The sequence below is a fragment of the Sorex fumeus genome, unplaced genomic scaffold (assembly GCF_029834395.1).
Source record: "Sorex fumeus unplaced genomic scaffold, SorFum_2.1 ptg000013l, whole genome shotgun sequence".
NCBI lineage: Eukaryota > Metazoa > Chordata > Mammalia > Eulipotyphla > Soricidae > Sorex > Sorex fumeus.
In genome coordinates this window covers 17,879,547-17,902,300 of record NW_026606070.1, presented here as the reverse complement: position 1 = coordinate 17,902,300, position 22,754 = coordinate 17,879,547, and the positions used below count along the sequence as shown (strand labels likewise).

Genomic DNA, 22,754 nt, shown 5'->3' with positions numbered 1-22,754 from the left:
CTGACTTACTAGTATTTCACTATAGAACTGATTCCATTTCTTCTCATTAAACATCTGGCTCCAAAAGTCAAAATAGAGCACATATATCATATTTTTCACTCTCTCCATGAATGTCATTTTGTCACTTAATTCTGACAAAACAACAGGCACATAGGAAGGTGGGAGTAGAAGTCCTCCGGCATACTTTTCAAGGGTAGAGCCAAAAGAGAAACGGAGACTGTACACTAAAGGGACTTTGAGTACTTCAGCTAGAAGCTCACCACAGGGTCCAACGGCATCTGCAAACACGACATCAAATCTTGATTCCTGTAGCTTTTTCATCAGTTTCTTGTTGAAAACTACATCTCTACAAAGCTTTTCAATTACATCAAGATATTCCCAGAGTGTATCTTGTAGTTTTGAAAAATATGACAAAAATGATTGTTTTGGAATATCATATGTCCATGAATTAATGAGTGTCTTTAAAGAACCCACTAAATCATCCTTAGATAAAGATGTTGGGTAAATATCATACTTAATAGTTGATGCTTTGTTGGGATCTATAAGAATGGAAGCTGAAGATGTCAGAACAATGACTTCATGATCTCTTTGGACAAGTTCTTCAAGGATTGTCTTTATGTTGAATCAGTGGCTATATTCTGTGGGCCACACCAGCACTTTTCCACAACTCCCACAAGTAATGTAATAACCTACCTCTAGCAGGAGAATAGTTGATATCCATTTCAAAGACATTATGGCAGAAAGTGAGAATTTTTCAAAAACTACTTTTCCTGTTGCTTATATTCTTGTCCAAGGAATAAATCAATAAGAAAGTTAATGTATAACTCATTTCGAAAGAAAGTACGTAATGTCATCAATAATCACATTTTAATTGCATAAAAAATTCAAAGTCTAGGTGACATGGTTTGTGAGTAAATGCATTCAATATCTCTGAAGATTATGAAGGCTTTCATCAAGAAATGACCTAGTGTGCAATCTACCAACATTACATGATATTTTTAAAAGTCTGTTAAGGGTAATGGTAGTGAGATGACACTGTCATTTCATGACACATTAATTCAAGCAAAAACTGTTTTCTATTTGAATAAGAATGAATGAAAAGTGATGTTTTGAGAACTTGTTTGCTTTATTTTTGCAAACACTGTTGAGATGTCATGAGAGTGCAGTAGACAAGTGAATTTTCTTGCAAGCCACTCACTTGGGTTTCTTTCTTGGCACTACATGTGTTTTGCCAGGTATACTCTCAGATTTTGTGTTGTTTTTGTTTTGGGAGACACCTGCCATTCTAAGGCGTCACTCTAATATTGACACTGAAAAGTTACTTTTGTCAGTGCTGGGAGGACCAGAGTGGATGCTGTGTACAGAACTTGGGTTGACTGCAAGCAAAGCATATCTCCGATTTCTCGGTATTATTCCATTGGCTCTGGTTAACTCAGGTACCATATGATTCCCAGAGCAACTCCATAAAGTTCCCTGAACAACACAGTTTTCTTTCAAAAAGCCTCATCCAAATTTGAGATATATAGCATGTCAAAGGACACAAAAATATTGCACATCAGGTCATATTAGAAGTGAAATTCAAGTTCAAGACTATGAAATCTCATCTCACTATTAAGAACCGGCCTTTTTGAGAGGTTTATACAAAAAGGACAGTGGTTAGATTTGGGGGAATGGGAGCACCCCTACTTTATTATTGTGAAATGGGTCTAAAGGGGTGAACTCTATGAAAGGTATGAGTATATCTCAATCACAAAAATACACTCCTATGTATGTAATCAAAGTTTACCAATGACTGCTTTGGTATGTATACATGTCTGTTTATTATAATACAATTTACCGTACAAAAACCTGGAAGCAGCCAAGAAGCCAACACAGAATAGATAAAGAAGTTGTGGAGGCAGGGTCTTATTGGGAGAGAGGGTGTGAAGTGAGAGTGTTTCTTAGTTCCTCAAGTGCAAAAATCCCATTTGGGAGTAGAGTTTGGATATTTCTTTGACCGAGACTAGCTGGAAAGAGTGCTGAGCACCTGAGAGTGGAATGGGAGCTATGGACAGCTCAGTCACACATTTACAGGAGGGAGACAGTAACTGGATTTATTAAGCCCTGGAGTTTTCTGTATCAAGGCTCTAACCTGCCTTGTTCGACACACTGTGTCTAAGTCTGAGACTTATCATTGGCTGCCTTGTAAGTAGTAGGATTTTTCAGTCCCTATCCCAAGTCATAGGTACATAGTGGCTGGCGTTACAACTTCATCGTAAAACCCCCAGAGTAATCGCTCCCCCTTGTATGTTTGCTATGTCAATCTAGTACCCACCTGAAGACACAAGTCTTTATTCTGGGAAGAGTGAGGAGAAAACAGCAGAGAAGGAGAATGATAATTGGCAGTTGTGACTTAAAGGTATATGTGAGAACACATATTGCAGACCGAAATGAATCACACAGTAGACAAGGTATCTGTCATCCTCACAGCTCAGCTGAGTTTGATCCTTGTCACCATTGAGGGTCCTAAAATCTCTGCCAGAGCAGAATTATATACCTCATTACATATTGTGAGTTTCCAAAGAAAAGGCATGGGTTTCGGGGTGTGGGACATGTGGGATGCGAGTGTTCGGTGTTCCAGAGATGCCTCCCAGGCCAGCCCATGGCTGTACCTGATGGAAGATGAGGGAATGGAGAAACAGGGCCTGGGCCCAGGCTGGTAGGCAGTCAGTTTATATTTTTCTCTTCCCCAGCATAGTGCGGTCTCTCCCCTTACTGCACAAGCATAGTCATAGTTTTGTTCAAGTCCCCATCATTATAGTTCCATCATCCTAGTCTCCTCGTAGACCTCATAGTCTTCCACTTCCTTATATGTTCTTCCTTGTCTCATTGTATTCTCATAGTCCTCTACTTCTAATCATCATCGTCATCCAGTCTATGTCTTTCTCCTTTCAATGCCAGGGTAGCTTAAAACTTGCCCCGGATACATCCAGTTACTTTGTTGGGACCCTGCTTTTGGAGTGCTAGGAACGAAGGGCAGTCCAGTAGATTTGGATGCTCGGGAATAAATATTATTTTGGAGTCAATTAACCCCCATTTTATAAGACCTGTGTTTCTGTTCCTATACAAACAGGCCATTGCTAAACCGTGCACATGACACAACAAAAGAAAAAAGCAATATAGGATTACTAATGCCTGATGGAATTGGGTGTGCCTCAGGGGCACTGTTGTGGGAGCAGATCAATAAATCTGCGGGAGGAGCAAGGACAACCCATTGTCAACCAATAACATATAACACAGAATGCATTTTATTACTTTTATTTTCCTCTTGGAATGATATATTTAACAGTCTAACTGGTAGTCAATAATTGACAAACAAAATTCAAAACAAGAAATCAATTCAAAAAAGGGTTTTTTTTTTGTCAGAGGAGAAATAAATCCAGGTTCTTTACCTTCTTTCTGGAATAAAACCAGAAGGGTCCTGTTTGTGAGAGAGAGCAGCTTGGGGCCTCAGCTGCAACTACTGCCTCTTTTCCTTCTTCCCTGCTTTAGAAGACAGTCGGCAACAGCACAGGCAGCATTTGGTGATGAGCCACAGGGCAGCTGCCACACAGGCCAGCAGGAAGCCGATCACGTCCAGAGAGTGGTACTGGAGCAGGGAGAGGCGGTGGGAGGCGGGCCGCAGGTGTTTGGCTCCTTTGTGGCGCATGACGAACTCGATCCAGAAGACGGCTCTGTCCAGAGGCTTCACTGGCTGATCTCGTTGAATTGCCCTGAGTTTCATCGCATTCTCCTTATACCTAAGGAAGAGCCCCAAAGGGCACATTGAGAGAAGTGAGATTGCTGAAGTGTTCCCTTGAGGGATTTTATGTGTCACCCCTATAATGAAGCTGATGTCCTAGGATTATGGATGTAGCAGTATATTTGGATGGCCTTCACTGGCAGTTTAGAGTTTCATAGGAATTTTTTTTTTTTTTTTATATATAATTTATTTATTTATTGAATCACTGTGGGAAAAGTTACAGAGCTTTCGGGTTTAGGTCTCAGTCATGTAGATACCGAACACATTTCCCTTTACCAATACTCATTTTTAACCCCGAACCCCAATAGACCCCCACCTCCCACCCCTCCCAATTCTTGTGAGGCAGATGAGTTCTAGTTAATACTCTATCTACTTTGACTAGATAGATTATTTCGATAGAAGATGCACAACTATTGTTTAGAGCTTACGACCCACCCCCCCCCCCCAATCAGACATGCTGAAACAGCGTTGTGAAATGATTTGCATTCTACAACTTGGTTTAAGAATAAAATGAGGTCGCGCGGCCGCGATAGCGGCCGCGCGGTTTTGAATTTCTGCTATTTTACTTATTGACCCTGGAAGAATTTCTATTAAAAGTTAGCTAGTTAAGAGATTGGTTTCTGTGCCCTGGAGTCGTGGCCGTGCCGGAGAGCCGCTCGTGGGGGGCAGCTGGCGACCTTGGTGGGGCGTGGGGGACGGCCCACAAAGCCCCCCTTCCCATGAGGTCCCCGCCGCTCCCCCGAGCCCGGCTCAAACCCGCTTTCCACAAGGCTCCCGTGTGGCCGCCATCTTTCTTTCCAGAGAGGAGCAGGCGGGCTGGTCAACGCCCTTCCCCCTCCGGGCAGGCTTGGTGGCGCGGATCAACACAAGTCCATTTGCTTTTCTGCTCCAAGCGGCTGGTTCTCTGTGCTAAGTCCTTGTGCCTCCGGGGCCGTGGCCGTGCCGGAGAGCCGCTCGTGGGGGGCAGCTGGCGACCTTGGTGGGGCGTGGGGGACGAAGAGTTTCATAGGAATTTTTAAATTTACAACTATTTTGCAATGAATAAGGAATATAAGATAAATATGCTTTATCTTATTCTCATACTGATAATTTGAAATTCAGTACACTCACTTGAATAAGAAAATATACTGTATATCACTTTTATTTTTCTTAGTAACTGCATCTTGGCTTACTGTTCTTGTACGAATTTTTGAAATGCATTAGGTTCTCAATTATTTTATATCATGCAGATTACAATCTCTGTGTTCTGCAAAGATTTTAGGAAAATCCTAGTATTCTGGAAAATCTTATGTTATTGAGATTTTATTTAAGAGTTTCTCTAATGGCTAATGGTTACATGTTGGTTTTATCTTTTAGCCATTCACCTTTTGTTACGAGGCAATTGTCCCTTAAGAAGTAGGTCATTTTTTACTATAAAATATTTGCATTTATTTTAGTAACATTCTTGCCTAAATTATTCTTGATTAGTAGATTGTTGATTGTTATATTGTTTGCAGTTATTCTGAAGTTGATCATTTTCTGCTTTTGTAATTAACAATATTTAGTATAATTCTTTAATTCTTCAGGTGCTCTTTTAAAAAGTCTGTCTTATTAACCATATATAAGTGTATTTTTAATTGCCCTATGACAATTTTGATATTTTTATGCAATTTCTTCTGGACAGAATTAATGCCAGTGAGTGCCTATTTAAATGTGCAATACCATTGTAGTTATTTTTATACTGCCAATTTCTTTTATGTTTTTGAATACTACATGTCCTTTTGATATCTTAAATTAAAAATAATTTTCTGCCAGAAAATTAAGTTTTTAAGTATTCTTCTAATTCAACAATAATATGAGAGTAGCAATACATTTGATATTGATGGATGCTGTACTAAACACTACAAATTTTATGACAGTACATGAAATACATACCATGAAATACTTCAAAGTAAATAAACATTTAGCATTTATATTATCATACATAAAACCATATCTTTTTCTAAGCATACAGTCAAAAACCAGAATTATCACCTGCTCATAATGGGATATGTTTTGAAATAACATACTGGATTCTGTCATTATTTACATTAATAATTGCACGGTAGCACTGTCCTGCCGTTGTTCATTGATTTGCTTGAGCGGGCCCAGTAACGTCTGTGTTGTGAGACTTGTTGTTACTGTGTTTGACATATTGAATATGTCACAGGTAGCTTGCCAGGCTTTGCCGTGTGGGCAAGATACTCTCGGTAGCTTGCCGGGCTCTTGGAGAGGGGTGGAGGAATCGAACTAGGTTAAGCCTGGTTGGCCTCCTGCAAGGCAAACTCCCTACCTGCTGTGCTATTGCTCCAGCCCCTTTGTAATCATGGTTTGTGTATTTGCTTGGGGCTTTTAGAGCATTGCTAAGGGTATCTGGAGGTCACACCCTGTGATACTCAGTCAGCTGGGCTGGGGTCAGTTGCCACTGGGGCCTTGTAGTGCTGGGGGAGTCTAAGACTACAATGAGTGTCACTGGGCACCCTTCCCCACCCCCAAGAGTAGACCTGGTGATGTTGTGGGACCATGTGGTGTTTGGGTTCAAACCAAGCATGTAACTCTGACCTAGTATCACATAATATCCCTCAAGTCTGTAGGTAGTCTGCTCTGTCCCTGAGCACAGAGCCAAGATTAAGCCCTGGGCACAGACAGGTCTGACCCCAAAAATGGATAATAATAAAAAATGAACATACAAGGGCCAGAACTCTGGTTCAGTAGTCAGAGTTACATGCTTGGTTTGAACTCTAACATTAATGAATTATAATAATTAATATTAAGTAGCAATATTACTTCTTAATGTGAACCTCAACTCTTCTTTCTGGGTTCGAAGAAACACTGGCTTTAAATTTTCTAAAAATTTAGTATAAATATTTTTTAGAAGAGAATATATGATGCCTTAGTCATATGACAAGATAATAACTGAAGTATAAGAAAAATTTATAGCAATACTACAACTGAAAGCTAATATATGCCTACTGGGATTGTGCTGATAGAAAAGACTTCTGATATAATACTTTGGCCGCAATGTGGAAAAATCTCACAGTTAATGTTTAAAATACCAAAAGTTCGTTGGTCCTTATTCTTCAGAAGGATCATAACATGCTCGCCATAACCATGCTTCCAGACCCGTGCCAAGATGTTTCATTTGGAGTGTCTGGGAGTCAGATGGGAGAAACCACTACCGGCCCCTAGGGATCAGCATCCTCAGCCAAAAACGTCCAAAACACAATGACTGCCAAGCTCACGGTCTCCTTCCAGAAACTGTGGCTGAACATCAGCCACTAGAATCTATTCCTGGTTCACAGCCACCTGAATCTTCAAACCACACACCATACCCTAACTCCAAGAGCACTGCACCACATTTGATAGATTTCAATGTAAAAGGTAACCAATTTTGGGGGGAAATATACCTTTGTTACATATATATGTATATATATGCACACAAAGCTCAACCTTCATTCTCTACTACTAGATTTCTATGGCATTAGGAATATTCTGCAATTTCTAATAAATCTTTACATGGTTTAAGATGCAGGCTTTAACAGTAGTCTGTTACAATGTAACTAAATGGGTGAATCTATTTAATAAATGTTTGAAAAATACTAGTAAGATGGGCTTCATCATCTTATTCATTGCACATTTAATCTTTTAAATGACATAAATATATGCATTGGCAAAAGTCGCTATGTACAGATATTATTTGTTAAAGTATTGTGATACTCACGAAGGATCACTGATGACTATCTTCAACGCATTGAGCAAATCTGAACTTGACATTGTTTCTAGATCCACACTGACAGCTGCTCCCTTGGCTTTCATGTGAGCGATGTTATCAGGCTGATCCGCAAACAGAGGAATGCCCACCACAGGGACCCCGTGGTAAATTGCCTCATAGATTCCGTTGGTCCCACCGTGAGTAATGAAAGCTTTGGTTTTGGGATGACCTAAGATTGAGTGAATTTTCGGAAATAAATTCACTACTAAGACTTCCTATTGCGATATTATATTGAATTCAACAGTAATTTCAAAGTATGTAATTCTCTTATAATTATAATTGAAATGGTACCATTACATCATGTGATTTTGATAAGCAGATTATGTGACTTTTGGTTTATTTGTTTGTTTCAGTATTGGGGGCATGCAGGATGCTGTCTGGATTACTCCTGGCAGTGCACAGGGGACGTTTTGGGATGCAGTGGTGAAAACAAAGTCAGCTGCATGCAAGACAATTTAATTTTTCACTGGACTATTGTCCTGCTCCACAGCAGTTTTAAGGAAGGCTTGTATTGTGGCTATTCTTAAAAAATTATGGGAAGAAAGAGATGGTACAGTTCCAATCTGAATTTTGACAAATTTGCTTCTTCTTTTTTATTTCTTTTTCTTTTTTGCTTTGCTATTTAGGCTCATGTGGCTGTGCTAGGGCTTCTGTTGCCTCCGCATCTGAGTCAGTGTGGGTGATCTCTAGGACCAAGTCTTGTGTGTGGAATCAAGTTGTGTGTGTTGGCTCTCTGTGACTTTGCGTCTTTAATTATATAAACAAAAGAACTGCTACTTCTTCTAGAAAGTGACATTAACGTGAATTTATTTGTACATGAGTCATCTATGTAACTCTGCTTCCTTATAGATTTTGTTTTATTACAATGTCCCTGTCTAGACTTTTCAGTTAATTGATCATTTTAATATTTGAAGTGACAAGGATTATAATATTATGTATGCATTTATGTCGCTTTATTTTTTATTTATATTTTTATTTTTATAGTTTTCATTTTTTTATCAAGTAGTACTAGAATTTTGATTTTGGGATTAGACCAGGCAGTGTTCAGAGCTTGTTCCTGGTTCAGCACTGAGGGACGACTCTATTGTGGCTGAGGAACTATATGCAATCACTGTCACTGTTACTGTCCTCCCGTAGTTCATCGATTTTCTTGAGCGGGCCAGTAATATCTCCATTGTGAGACTTTGTTGTTACTGTGCTTGGCATATTAGATACGCCACAGGTAGCTTGTCAGGCTTTACCGTGGGGGCGAGATACTCTCGGTAGCTTGCCGGGCTCTCCGAGAGGGGCAGAAGAATCGATCTAGAGTCTTCCTGCAAGACAAATGCCCTACCGGCTGTGCTATGGCTCCAGCCCACTATATGGGATGCAGGGAAAGAACATGGGCTCTCAGTTTGCATGGTACATACCCTTTCATCTGTACTGTCACTCTGGCCCCAGAATAGTTTCTTTTCTATTGTTCCTTATAAATAGGAGGACCAGTCATTTAAATGAAGGAAATCTTTTCCTTCAGAAGCCTGGAAAAGACAAAAAGTAGCTATTTTTTTTGAAAACCATGAATGTTTTATAAATATAAGAACTTGCTTTTAGGACTTTTCCTCACATTGCCACCTCTTAATGTACAGCGCACTTACTGAAAACAGTGATCGGTTTTTTGTAGCTGTGCTGATCGTGGAGCAGACCGTTTAATCCAGTGATATTGGCCAGACAGGGAGGGTTAGATATAGTAGGAAGGTGATGAACTGCTGCTAGGCTGGGGTACACAGGACTGACATAACTGTTACTACGGGACCCTTTGAGGTCAGCAATTCACTGAGAACATTGAAAACGCAACTCATGTATTCCAACTCCTATCACCCTGCAGCTTTTGCATTTCCTTGCGTTCTTTCATTATTCTGTGAACATATTTAAAGTATTGGTTTTTGTTCGTTTTAGTCACTTTTGACAAAACTACATAGGGAGTAATGGTGCTTTACCTTTTTAAGGGCAAGAAAAAGATTAAAATTTTCATTGTGTTCCTTAAGAGGAATAGTAAAGCAACTTTGTTCAAGATAGAAGGTCTTAGGTATCCAGGAAATAAAGTGCAATTATAGGAAAGGAAAGATGACATATTTCTCAGGACATGTTCATTTCATGAAAGATACTATGGATATTTTCCTAGAGGAAATAGACTCATTAGTAGAAAATAAGTGGCTGTTATCTTTCAGTTGTGCTGAAGACCCTAAACAAGATGAAAGAATTGAAAGAGGAGGTTGATGGGCTGAAGAAATAGCACAGCTGGTAGGGTGTTTGTCTTGCACGCGGCCTACTCGGGCTCAATTCCCAGCATCCCCTATGGTCCCCCGAGCACTACCAGGAGTAATTCTTGAGTGCAGAGCCAGGAGTAACCTCTGTGTAATGCCAAAGAAAAGCAAAAAAAAAAAAAAAGAGGAGATTGTACTAGAAGACAGAATTAATTCAGGATGGATGGAAAATTGTCTGTGGAAAACAATTACATCTAAAATGTAATACCTTGATTCGGCCATAGGAAATAAACATTAGAAAATGCCAACTAGTATGTATCAATCACCCTCCCACTATAGACCTGGAAAAATTAATAACAGTTAAATATTATCAGTTGAATTTCGTTGCCATGTTTGGTAATTTTCATTTCTTGCGAATGGATATCGCGTGTTCCAGAATCTTACCAAGAAGATCGTTCTGGGGGATCCATTTGTACAGCCGAGTATTTGCCCCTAAAGTATCAGGTTTCTTGCCATCAAACCTCCAGAGAACCTGTGAATGTTCAGAAAAACATGTCAATCTACTAGTAAAACTTTAAATGTTGAATTTGCATGTTTCATTGCTAATAACACAAAAGAGAGTTTAGTAATACAGAAGGTACTTCCATAGACAAAGAGGCATTTAGAGTAAATACTGCTAGAACACTACTATAATAGAAATACATGCACAGTGCTTATTTTTTATTCAAGAAAATATAAATATGATGTGTTTCACATCGATACATCAGGTAACATGGTTATAAACAATAAAGCAATGCATTTATAAAATTTTGGACTTTCAAATTTTAATGTGGTTATAACTTAATGAAGTTATTAAGACACATATATATTCCTTTATATTTATTGTAATTAACTGACTATCATTATTATTTGATATTTTTATAAATTCCCACGAATAGCTAAAACAATCTTTGGGAATTAAAAGATGGGAGGCATCACCTTCCCCAACCTTAAGCTGTACTATAAATTAGTAGTAATTAAAATAGCAATGTGTTGCAATAGAAACAGACCTGCAGGCCAGTGGAACAGAGTTGAATATACTGACACACCCTCAAGTATATGATCATTTAATCTTGTACAAAGGAGCAAGAAATATGAAGTGGAGCAAAGAAAGCCTATTCAACAAGTGGTACTGGAGAACTGGACAACTACATGCACGTGCGTGCACGCGCGCGCGCACACACACACACACACACACACACAAAGAACTCAGACCTCTTTCTAATACCATAAACAAACGTCAGATCAAAATGGATTAAAGATCTCAATATGATACCTCAATACATAAGGTATATGGAGCAAAACATAGGTAACCCTCAATCACATTGAAGCTAAATATGTCTTTATTGATGAAAAACTACCAGTTAAGCACTGGAAGCAAAAAGAAACAAATGAAAATACATTAAGCTAAAAAGCTGCTGCACCTCAAAAGGAATGGTCACCAAGATATTGAGACACCCTATGGAATAGAATAGGAAAAATTATTTATCCATACTTATCAGATAGGGGGTTGATATCCAAGATATATAAGGCATTAGTAGATCTTTATAAGAAAAAATATCCAACCCCATCAAATAATGGGGAGTAGAAATGAACAGAATCTTCCTCAAAAAGGAAATGAAAATAGCCCAAGGCACATGAAAAATGTTCTACATTGCTAATCATCAGGGAGATGCAAATCAAAACAACAATGAGATATCATCTCACACCACAGAAACTGGCACACCTCAAAAAGAATAAGAACAACCAGAGCTGGGGTGGATGCAGGAAGAAAGGGACTCTTATTCATTCTTGGTGGGAATGCCAACTGGTCCAGTCTTTTTGGAAAACAATATGGGCATTCCTTAAAAAACTAGAAATAGAACTGTTAAATGATTCACCAATATCACTTCTGGGAATATACCCCTGGAGTTCAAAACACACAGCATAAATGACATCTGTACTTGTACGTTCACTGCAGCACTGTTCATATTAGTAGAATCTGGAAACCACCTGAGTGCATGAGAACAGACGACTTGTTAAAGAAACTACAGTACTTCTACACTATGGAATACTATGCATCTATGTTTGGAAAATGAAGTTGTGAAATTCGCTTATAATTGGATGGACATGGAGAGTATTATGCTGAGTGAAATCAGACAGCAGGAGAAGGACAGATATAAAATTACTGTACTCATTTGTGGAATAAAAAAAACACATAGTATGTAACTTATAACCAAGAAGAGTAGAAACAAAGGACGAGACGAGTGGTATATAGTTGGCAGCCTATCTCGAAACCTGGAGGAGCCAGTTGGAGTACAGAAGGGACCGTTTTGACAGTGATGGTTGGAAGGTATTTCTCTGGGTGGAAGATGTGCACTGAAAGTGGGTAGTGGCTAATGTACCAAACATTATGGCTGCTCTGTATCTGTTTTGCAAACCATAGTGCCCAAAAGGAGAAAGAGACAGGTAGAGAGAAGTATGTATATATATATATATATTTATGGATAGAAGATAGAGAGAGATAGGGAGAGAGAGAAAGAAAGGGAGAGATAGGGAACCTGAGAGATAGTACAGTAAGTAGAGCATTTGCTCGCACACAGCCAACTCTAGGGTCTATTCCCCTCCCCTCCCTGGCATCCCATATGATCCCCAAGCACAGCCAGTAGTAATTCCTGAGTGCAGAGCCAGGAGTAACCTCTGAGCATTGCTGGGTGTGATCCAAAAAGCAAAACAATAAGAGAGAGAGAGAGAGAGAGAGAGAGAGAGAGAGAGAGAGAGAGAGAGAGAGAATTGCCTGTCATAAAGGCATGATTGGGGGTGATGTCAGGAGGATATTGGTGGTGGGAAATGTACACTGGTGGAGGGATGGGTGTTAGAACATTGAATGACTGATCTGATCATGAAAGCTTTGTAACTATATCTCATGGAGATTCAATAAAAATATTTAATTAAGGAAAGAAAGAAAGAACTATATTGGTGAAAATAAAGTGATTCCTGGCAGAACTTAATTCATTAGGAGTTTTCATGATCTGGAGTACATCACAGTTTTCTCATACTAGCCTCGTTTCTTTCTGTTTGGCTTCTTTTCATATTCCTACTTTCTTCCTCTAGTGTAACACCAATGGGGGTGGCTTTGGAATTTGGAGGGAGCCTGTTGAAACAGACAGTTCTTTGAACTGCACATTGAAAAGCAAATTGGACAGCTTCATTTCAACATTACTGGGAAAGGAGTTTATGTTACCATACAGGACATATTACATGAGGCCATATTGCCTACAGATTCCTGACTACAGTTGCTGTTCAATTATTTTCTGATAATATTTCCAGTGTTTTCTCATACATACTCTCAAGAATATTAAAATCTATCCAGTACAAATAACGGGTAGAATTTGGTATTTCTGAACCTGTACTAATTATATCATAATAATGATTATGTTGAACCTCTTAACTATATTTTATTCTGTTCTCAATGTTACTGCAATGTTATTGGTCTTCAACAACACCCTTTGTTTAACTTTAGCAACCCTCATGTATATTTTGTATTTCATTAGAGATAAAACAGACTTACCATTAAGATTTACAATTTTTTTATGCAACGTGTAATCCCATTATAAACTATCCAGGTTTATAATTATAAACCATAAATATTCAAACATCTTTTAGAAGCCATAAATCTAAAATTGCAAATTTAACACATTATTAGTATTTTTTCTGGATTCTAACCTTTTGTGGAATCTGGGCGAGTGCTGATGCAATCACATTGGCTCTCTCTTCAGGCATGTTACTGACCATTGACCCCAGAGTAAACACCACAATACCATTTTCTCCAGAGCTCTGAACAAATTCTTCCATTTCCTAGGAAGAAAGAATTTTCTCCTTTATGGGTAGCAAGATAATATCACATGTTATTGAGCCAGAGTTGTGATTCTCTCTGTGTGCAAGTTTTGTAGTGCATTCAATTTTTACCAGACTGAAGCTCTAATTTCCTTTGAGTGCTGCTGGATTTACCAGTGGCTGCAGGTCTCTGCAACTATCGCCACCTAGTGGAATCGAATACTCATGCTCAACCCCCCCTCAGACTGCTAAACTGGAAGGAAACACAGCTTTCGGAAGCTGCCCATGACATCTCTAAGCACAGAAATTGTTTTGTGACCTCATCTAGACTGGCTCTCAGAACTGAAATGGTGACCGACTGGTATGTGCTAGCCTTGCCTCTTATCCCGAAGACACAGACTGTTCTTGAGTGCAGCTTTAGAGCAGGGGGGAATGAATCCTCAGGTTGCTCTTAAACATACCCCTGCAGGGTCTGCTAGTCACTATTTTGGTCTCTGCAACTATGGCCACCTACTGGCTGCTGGTAACTTTCAGCCTGAAAAGCCTTCTCATTTAATATTCAAACAACAATCCCACCACTATTATACCTTCCCATTGTATAAGCTAAACTGACCCTGTAACAGGCAGCAAAATGAGAAAAATCAGGTGGACCTCAGGTTCAGTTCCAGGAACTGAAACAGACATAGTTTCCCAGCAATGAAACAATGTGTAACTAGCCAACCTGAAAGCACCCCTGGGAAAGTTCCTGGGCCCAGTAGGTGGGCTCTTCAATCCCTATGCTCCCAGTCAAAATGCCCCAGAGATTGTCTTTTGTGAAAGGTAAAGAATGAGTAGCCTATGTAACCATAAACTATCACTGTTACTGGTATTGTTTAACTGTTTCCTTACCACTATTGCCATAGTGCTTGCTTAACTTTGAAACCTCCATAAACTGCTGTGACTTGGAGTCAGGGTCCTTGTCAAGACTCCACTGTGTTGAGTAAGACTTGGACCCTAGCTCGACCTAGTAATAAAATTCCTTTGCTTATGCATTATAATTTTCTGACTTAGTCTCTTTACAAAAGGGGATCTGAAATTCAGACCCAATACCACCACCTGTGTATGTTTATGACAGTGAATTCTTGGTTTTTTAGAGGCCGGATGTATTGGCTTATTGGCAAATGACCAACCAGACTTGTTTTTGCAGGTTTGGTGTTGGGATTTGAAGCAATCCCAACCCAACCAGTGGTGATCAGGGCTTTCATTCAGAGATTTATGTTGGCTCTTTATTCAGAGCTCGCTCCAGACAGTTCTCAGGAGACTGCAATCAAATGTGGTGCAAGAGTGAAGCTAGACAAAAAACTTATGCCTGTCCTTGCTGTCTCCTCCCCCAATGTTTTTTGCTTGTGCCTGAATGCACCATCGAGAGGTCCTTATTTCTTCAAGGTCAAAAGTACACCACCTCTGGGTTCACAAAGAGGAAAGCTAACAAATCAATGATGTGTGTGTTAGGTAATTAGAAGAGAAAAATGTTCACACAATATTTCACTCAAATCATTAGGAATATCCTTTAAGGCTATTAGAATTTTATATATAAGCTCTTTTTTTTTTAAAGGAAATAGTGTTTTGAATACATTCTCAGTTTTATGTTCCTACCAATACGATATAGACAATGTCTTAAAATATTGTAAAATAATTTTGTAATGGACTGATTTTAAATTATATCTGAAAGAAATGGTTTTAGGATCGGAATGATCATGCTGCAGGGAAGCCATTTTCTCTGCATGTGGCTGACACAGGATCGATCCCCAGTATCTCATAAGGTCACTTGAGCACCACCAGGAGTAATTCCTGAATGCAGAGCTGAGAGCAACTCTTGAGCTTCACTGGTGTGGCCCAAAAAGCCAGGAAAAAAGAATGATTTCACATTAGAAAATATTAGATTTTTTTCTTTCCATCATGAATCATCTCATACTTTGTGTTCAAAAAGCTATCTTCTTGCCATTGTTACATGATGGGGAGTTTTTGAACATAGAGAAATTATTAGACTTGTATATTATAGCAAAATAAAAGTTTTCAAATATATTCATATATATGTATACATATATGTTGTGTACTTTACCCCTGTATTCTTTTGTATTTCATACAATGCTAAAAACCATGTTCTAGAAATATTGTGAGATTTGCTACAGACTTGGTGAGTGACTGAAAATAGCCGTTCAAATGGTTACAGTTTATGTAAAATACAGAGTTTTTTGCTTAATATTAAAGAGAACAAGAAAATTTTGCATTGTGTTTCACATATTTAAGAATTTTTAAAAAATAAACTCTCCTGTTAGCTTGATTTCTAATGATAAAATTCAAAGTAAAGAGAACAACCAGGACAAGGCCTACCTTAGGTAGGGGCTTGGCAGGTTTGCAGTGCAGTCCTCCAACAAACTTAAAATTTGGTAAGATTGGGTGAGGAAACTGAAAATCCCAGTAGGTTCTAATGAGCCAGATATCAGCTTTCCCAATTAGTTCATAAATATTAGTGGGTCGACCTAAAGGATAACAAAATAAAACAAAGTAAATCATAAAAGTTTAGGTCATGTAAATAAAGAATGTGATTATCCCAAGAAATTTTCTGCCAAGATCTTTATTCAATGGAGTAAGAAGTGCAATATAAACTGTGGTTTGATAATGCAAATGATCTATTTTATCTTAGCAGTGGGCTGGAGTGATAGCACGGTGGGTAAGGAGTTTGCCTTGCACGCGGCCAACCTGGCCAGTCCAGGTTCAAATCCTCCACCGCTCTCGGAGAGCCCCGCAAGCTACTGAGAATATCTCACATGCACGGCAAATCCTGGCAAGCTACCATGACGTATTCAATATGCCAAACACAAAACAACAAGTTTCACAATGGAGGCGTTACTGAGCCTGCTCGAACAAATCGATAAACAATAGGAGGACAGTGCTACAGTGCTACATCTCATGTACCATAAAATGTATACTTGTATATAGCTCTAAACGATGTATATAATTTACATCTTCTAAGTATGAGTTTTACACATCTTTATATAGCATGCAATAGAAAAAATATTTTAAAAAACTATCGATAAATCTCCTTTTAAAAGTGTTTATGAATCAGGACCATAGAGACATAGAAAGTAAGGCACTTGTCTTGAGCACAGACAATCAATTCTGTCCCTCAATCCCATATATTTCAACCCCTTGAAAATCTCATGGAGTAATCCCTGAACTCAGGCTCTTGAATAAACACTAGAGACTGATGGGCATGAACTCAAATCCAAGAAATAAAATATGCTGCTCATGGGACTTGAAAGAGAATGCCCTGCAGTTTTGAGCTAACAAAGAGCAGGACTTAATGGGTCATGCATTCTCTAGGAGAGACTGATCTTCATCCTTCTCTCAAAATTGAAAGTCCTCTAAATTACATGGGGAGTTTTTAACCCAGATTCAGGAATAAGACCGTGGTTCTATCCAAGAATACACTCTTCACTTCACTTTCCTTTTGTTTCAAAATAAAGTAATTTTATTGTTGGAATGAGTTTTTAATTTTGCTGAAGCCTAAATATGTCTACTCAATATCCTAAAGAGTCTGAAATGTCTATTTTAAAAAGTCTACTGCCAACAGATAACAATTGGTATTTAAATACTTTGACAGTTACAGTTATTAAACTTATTTTGTATGTTCATCTTGAAAGTTCTATAGTAACTATAGGTCATAGTAGTCTAAAATTTATCTTAAGCTCTAAGTCTTTCCATACAATTGTGAGAATGACAGACATTTAATAACAGGTAAATAGTTTATAAAATCTAAGTTTTTATGCATTTATGGTAATAAAATCATTTTCCCGGGTATTAAGATATTTGAGACATCTTATCAAGAGTAACCTGACTTACCTAGTACTTCACTATAGAACTGATTCCATTTCTTCTCATTGAACATCTGGCTCCAAAAGTCAAAATAGAGCACATACATCATATTTTTTACTCTCTCCATGAATGTCATTTGGTCACTTAATTCTGACAAAACGACAGGCACATAGGAAGGTGGGAGTGGAAGTCCTCCGGCATACTTTTCAAGTGTAGAGCCAAAAGAGAAACGGAGACTGTACACTAAAGGGACTTTGAGTACTTCAGCTAGAAGCTCACCACAGGGTCCAACGGCATCTGCAAACACGACATCAAATCTTGATTCCTGTAGCTTTTTCATCAGTTCCTTGTTGAAAATTACATCTCTACAAAGCTTTTCAATTACATCACAAAGTTCCCAAATGATATCTTGCATTTTTGAAAAATGTGTCAAAAATGATTGTTTTGGCATATCATATGTCCATGAATTGATGAGTTTTTTGATATGACCCTCAAAATCATCCTTAGATAAAGATGTTGGGTAAATCTCATATTTAATAGTTGATGTTTTCTTGGGATCTATAAGAATGGAAGCTGACGATGTCAGAACAATGACTTCATGACCTCTTTGGACAAGTTCTTCAAGGATTGTCTTTATGTTGATCCAGTGGCTGTATTCTGTGGGCCATACCAGCACTTTTCCACAACTTCCACAACTAAAGTAATAACCCAGCTCTAGCAGGAGAAGAGTTGATATCCATTTCATAGACATTATGCCAAAAAGTGAGACTTTTTGAAAACTACTTTTGTTCCCGTTGTTTATATTTTTGTCCAATGAACAAATCAATAGGGAAGTTGATAGATAACTTATTTCAAAATCAAGTGCGTAATGGCATCAATCAGCACATTTCAACTGCATAGAAATTTCAAAGTCTAGGTGACCTGGTTTGTGAGTAAATGTATTCAATATGTCTGAAGATTAGGAAGGCTTTCATCAAGAAATGATATAGTGTGCAATTTACCAACATGACATGATATTTTTATAAGACTGTTAAGGGTTGTGGTAGTTAGATGACATTGTACCATTTCAGGACACATTAATTCAAGCAAATTCTGTTTTCTAACTTATAAGCATGTCTGAAAAGTAATGCTTTGAAAACTTGTTTGCTTTGTTTTTATAAACACTGTCGAGGTACTATGAGATTGTGTAGTAGACAAGTGACTTGTCTTGCAAGCAGCTGACTTGGGTTTGGTTCTTGGCACTACATGTGGTAGGCCGGATGTACTTTGGGATTTTGTGTTTGTTTTTGTTTTGGGATACATTTTAAATTCTATGGGGTTACTTTTGGATTGGCACTGCAAAGTTACTTTTGTCAGTGGGAGGAGTTTGATGGTTCGATAGAACTTGGGTTGACTGCAAGCAAAGTATATATTTGATTTCACTGTATTATTCATTTGGCTCTGGTTCGGCTCAGGTACCATATGATTCCCCGAGCAACTCCATAAATGTTACCTGAATAACACAGTTTTCTTTCAACATACCCTATCCAAATTTGAGATATGTAGAAGATCAAAGGGTATAGAAACATATTGCACATCAGTTCTTATGTTATAAGTAAAATGCAAGTCAAAGACTCTGAAATCTCATCTCACTAGTAGGAACAGACCTTTATGAGAGGTTTATATCAAAAGGACAGAGGGTAGAGCTGTGGGCAATAGAAGCACTCCCACTTTATTAATGTGAATTGGTCTAAAGGGGTGAACTCTATGAAAGTTATGAGTATTTCTCAATCACAAAAATCTACTTCTATGTATGTAATCAAAGAATGCCAAAGACTGCTTTGGTATGTACACAAGTATGTTTATTTTAATATTTTTTTACCATACAAATCTCTGGAAGCATCCAAGAAGCCAACACAGAACAGATGAAGAAGTTGTGGAGGCAGGGTCTTGATGGGAGAGAGGGTGTGAAGTGAGAATGTTCCTTAGTCCCTCAAATGCGAAAATCCCAATCTGGAATAAAGTTTTGTACATTTCCTTGTCCAAGACTAGCTGGAGAGAGTGCTGAGCTTCTCAGAGTGGAATGGCCGTTGACGGACTGCAAGGACACAGATAAGTCACACATTTCCAGGAGGGAGAGGGTAACTCAGGTTATTTAAGCCAGAGTTTTCTGGAACAATGCTATAAGCCTTCGTATTCAACACATTCTGACAAAGTCTGGGATTTATTATTGTCTGCCTTGTAAGTAGCAGAATTTTTCAGTTCCCAACTGAAGTCATCAGTACGTAGTGTCTGGTATTATAACTTCAGTGTAAAACCCCCAAAGTACTCTCTCCAATCTATATGGCTGCCATGTCAATCTAACCAACCTGAAGACACAAGTCTTCATTCTGGGCAGACTGAGGAGAAAACAGCAGAGAAGTAGTGTGATAATTGGCAGTTTGGCTTCCCGGTACACCTGAGAACACATATTGCAGACCAAAGAAACCACACAGCAGGAAATGTGTCTCTCATGCCCCCAGCTTAGCTGAGTTTGATCCTTGGCACCTTTGAGGGTCCTCAAATATCTACCAGAATATAGGTCCAGTAACAAGTTTTGAACACAACTGGTGTGCCCTCGTGATAAATCACCACTTAATCACTTAATCACTTAACTTCGCATTAGTCCTCGATTTGCTCAAGTGGGCGCCAGTGACGTCTCCATTTGTCCCTGTCGCGTGCTAGTGTAGCCCAATGGCATCTGTTCGCTCTAGAAACATGATGAGCCTCAAACCAATCGTTCATGATCATGATGAAGAAGTCTGACCATCTGGTAGGTGGGAGGCTACGCGGTCTTTTGACATCTCGTGGAATCCAGTCGGTAACAGCTCTAGTCCAGCAGTCGTCTTTAAATCTCATTATGTGACCAGCCCATCTGATTTTTGACACCTTGGCAAACCAGACAGTGTCCCTGATTCTTCATCGTCGACGGATGTCGGAACTCGGGATTCTTTCTCTCATTTGAGTGAAACGTGATATTCCAAGCATAGCTCTTTCCATTCTTCTTTGGGAGACCTGAATAGCGTTCTCATCCTGTTTGCGTAGGGCCCAGGCCTCTGAGGCATATGTTAATTCAGGAAGAACAGTGGAATCAAAGAGATGTACCAGGAGCCAGAGGTTCTTCGTCCTCTTAGCTATTTCTTCGACACTCTTGAAGGCGTTCCAAACTGCTCTCTTCCTCCTGTGCAGCTCGGGTGCCAGGTCATTTGTCATGTTGACTTCTCGACCTAGGTACACATAGCTGTTGCATTCGGAGATGGTCACCAGTTAATAAAATCACCAGTTAATAAAAATATGTTGTTCAATGTTCATAAAGGTCATATGTGGATGCATTCAAATGATGAATGATGGATAAAGGCAGAATGGCTATAATGTACCAATGTTTTTTTTTTCAGCTAAAATGTCACTTCTAGAAAAATATATTACCTAGGTTATCTGAGAGAAGCTAAAAGTAAAAAAAGGCCCTCCCGTTGATCATCGATTTGCTCGAGCGGGCCCAGTAACATCGCCATTGGAGACTTTGTTGTTACTGTGTCTGGCATATCGAATACATCACGGGTGGCTTGCCAGGCTCTGCCGTGTGGGTGAGATACTCTCAGTAGCTTGCCGGGCTCTCCGAGAGGGGCGGAGGAATCAAACTCGGGTCGGCCATGTTGGCTGCATGCAAGGCAAACGCCCTACCGCTGTGCTATCGCTTCAGCCATATATTTTATAATATTGTTATCAAAAATAATCATAATAAGGAAATAAGCTGAGATACAAAATTGATTCAGGGCTTCCTAATGGAAAAAATGGGAAATATGATACTTAATACTTGAATTTCATTGCATATAGTTACATTCATGTATTTTAGGGGGACGTACCTGAAATTCTTAGGGCTCATTCTTGACTGTTTTCAGGGATCAATCCTGATAGACTTGGGAATCATTAGGGTTCTGGGATGAATTGATTCAGCTTATACCTAGCCAGCACCCTACCAATATGTCTTTCTGGCCTCTGTTAAGAATTGTTCTATAACTTCTAGTTCTTTCTTACTTTTTTTCTGTGAATGTTGCCATAAGATTTTAAAGTATTTGTATTTAAATTACCTAGGGAAATTTGTTATTTATTTGTAGAGAATTTTTGTGGCATGCGATTGTTTGTATCATCAGTGCTGTAAGATGCAGATTTGAAGTAGATATTTGCTTTGGAGAAAAGCTATTTTAAAGATTTAAGCTGGGCTAAAACATATCAAATATAATCATTTTAAAATGCAGTTTATAACTTGTACTATATGAAAGAATAACATATTTCAGCACAGCGGTAGGGCATTTGCCTTGCACGCAGCCAACATGGCCGACCCGAGTTCGATTCCTCCCCCCTTCTCGGAGAGCCTGGCAAGCTCCCCGTGACATATTCGATATGCCAGACACAGTAACAACAAAGTCTTCAATGGAGACGTTATTGGGCCCGCTCGAGCAAATCGATGATCAACGGGAGGGCCTTTCTTTTCTTTCTTCTTTCTTCATAATACCTATGGAGAATTTTTTTCTACTTTTTTGTTTGCTTTTTGCATTCTGGAGAATCCATATTCTCTCTTGTGCACATAGTTCCTTTATTTTTTGCGCTCAAGGTGCTATTTCTTGAACAAAAGATTTTTCTTTAAACTCACAGAAACACACAAATGCCAAGCATCATTAATAACCCCTAAAACAGAAACATGTGTATTATTTTATATACTTTTAAACATACGATGGTAAAATTCAAAACTACATCTGTAAGTCCAAAAGGGTAGATATACCCTTAATATACTGAGTACACAACAGTGTTATTCCACACATAAAACAGTATACATAATATCCACAGTAATATACACAATCATAAGCAATAATATTGTATATAATAGCTTTAATAATTGTTTAAAATTGGTAATTTGCCCCTAGTGAATTTTGAAAATGAAATTTATCTTCATAATTTCTATACAGTTTTTCAAAAAATATTGAATAATATACCTCATTACATATTTTGAGTTTCAAAAGAAAAGGTTCAGAGTGCAGAGGGTCAAACACATAGAATGCGAGTGTTCATTGTTTGAGAGCTTCCTCTCAGGCCAGCCCCTGGCAGCAGTGGATGGAAGATGAGGGAACAAAGAAACAGGGCCAGAGACCCAGGCTGGTGGGCAGTCAGTTTATATCTCTCTCCTCCTGAGTGTAGTGTGGTCTCTCCCCTT

The 22,754-nt window shown here is 38.7% G+C and overlaps 1 protein-coding gene and 1 pseudogene across 1 annotated transcript; both read right to left on the bottom strand.

The window, feature by feature from the left end:
* LOC130020655 (UDP-glucuronosyltransferase 2B31-like) overlaps positions 1-732 on the bottom strand; it is a 43,171-nt pseudogene extending 42,439 nt beyond the window's left edge.
* A 2,549-nt stretch (positions 733-3,281) lies between these two features.
* Positions 3,282-18,295, bottom strand: LOC130020771 (UDP-glucuronosyltransferase 2B31-like). The gene is made up of 6 exons (XM_056111453.1): positions 17,555-18,295; positions 16,043-16,191; positions 13,559-13,690; positions 10,259-10,346; positions 7,521-7,740; positions 3,282-3,779 (listed from the first exon to the last, which is right to left on the bottom strand). Exons 1-6 carry the CDS (start codon positions 18,276-18,278, stop codon positions 3,500-3,502), a joined length of 1,593 nt encoding a protein of 530 aa, XP_055967428.1. The 5' UTR covers positions 18,279-18,295; the 3' UTR covers positions 3,282-3,499.
* Between the last annotated feature and the right edge of the window lie 4,459 nt (positions 18,296-22,754).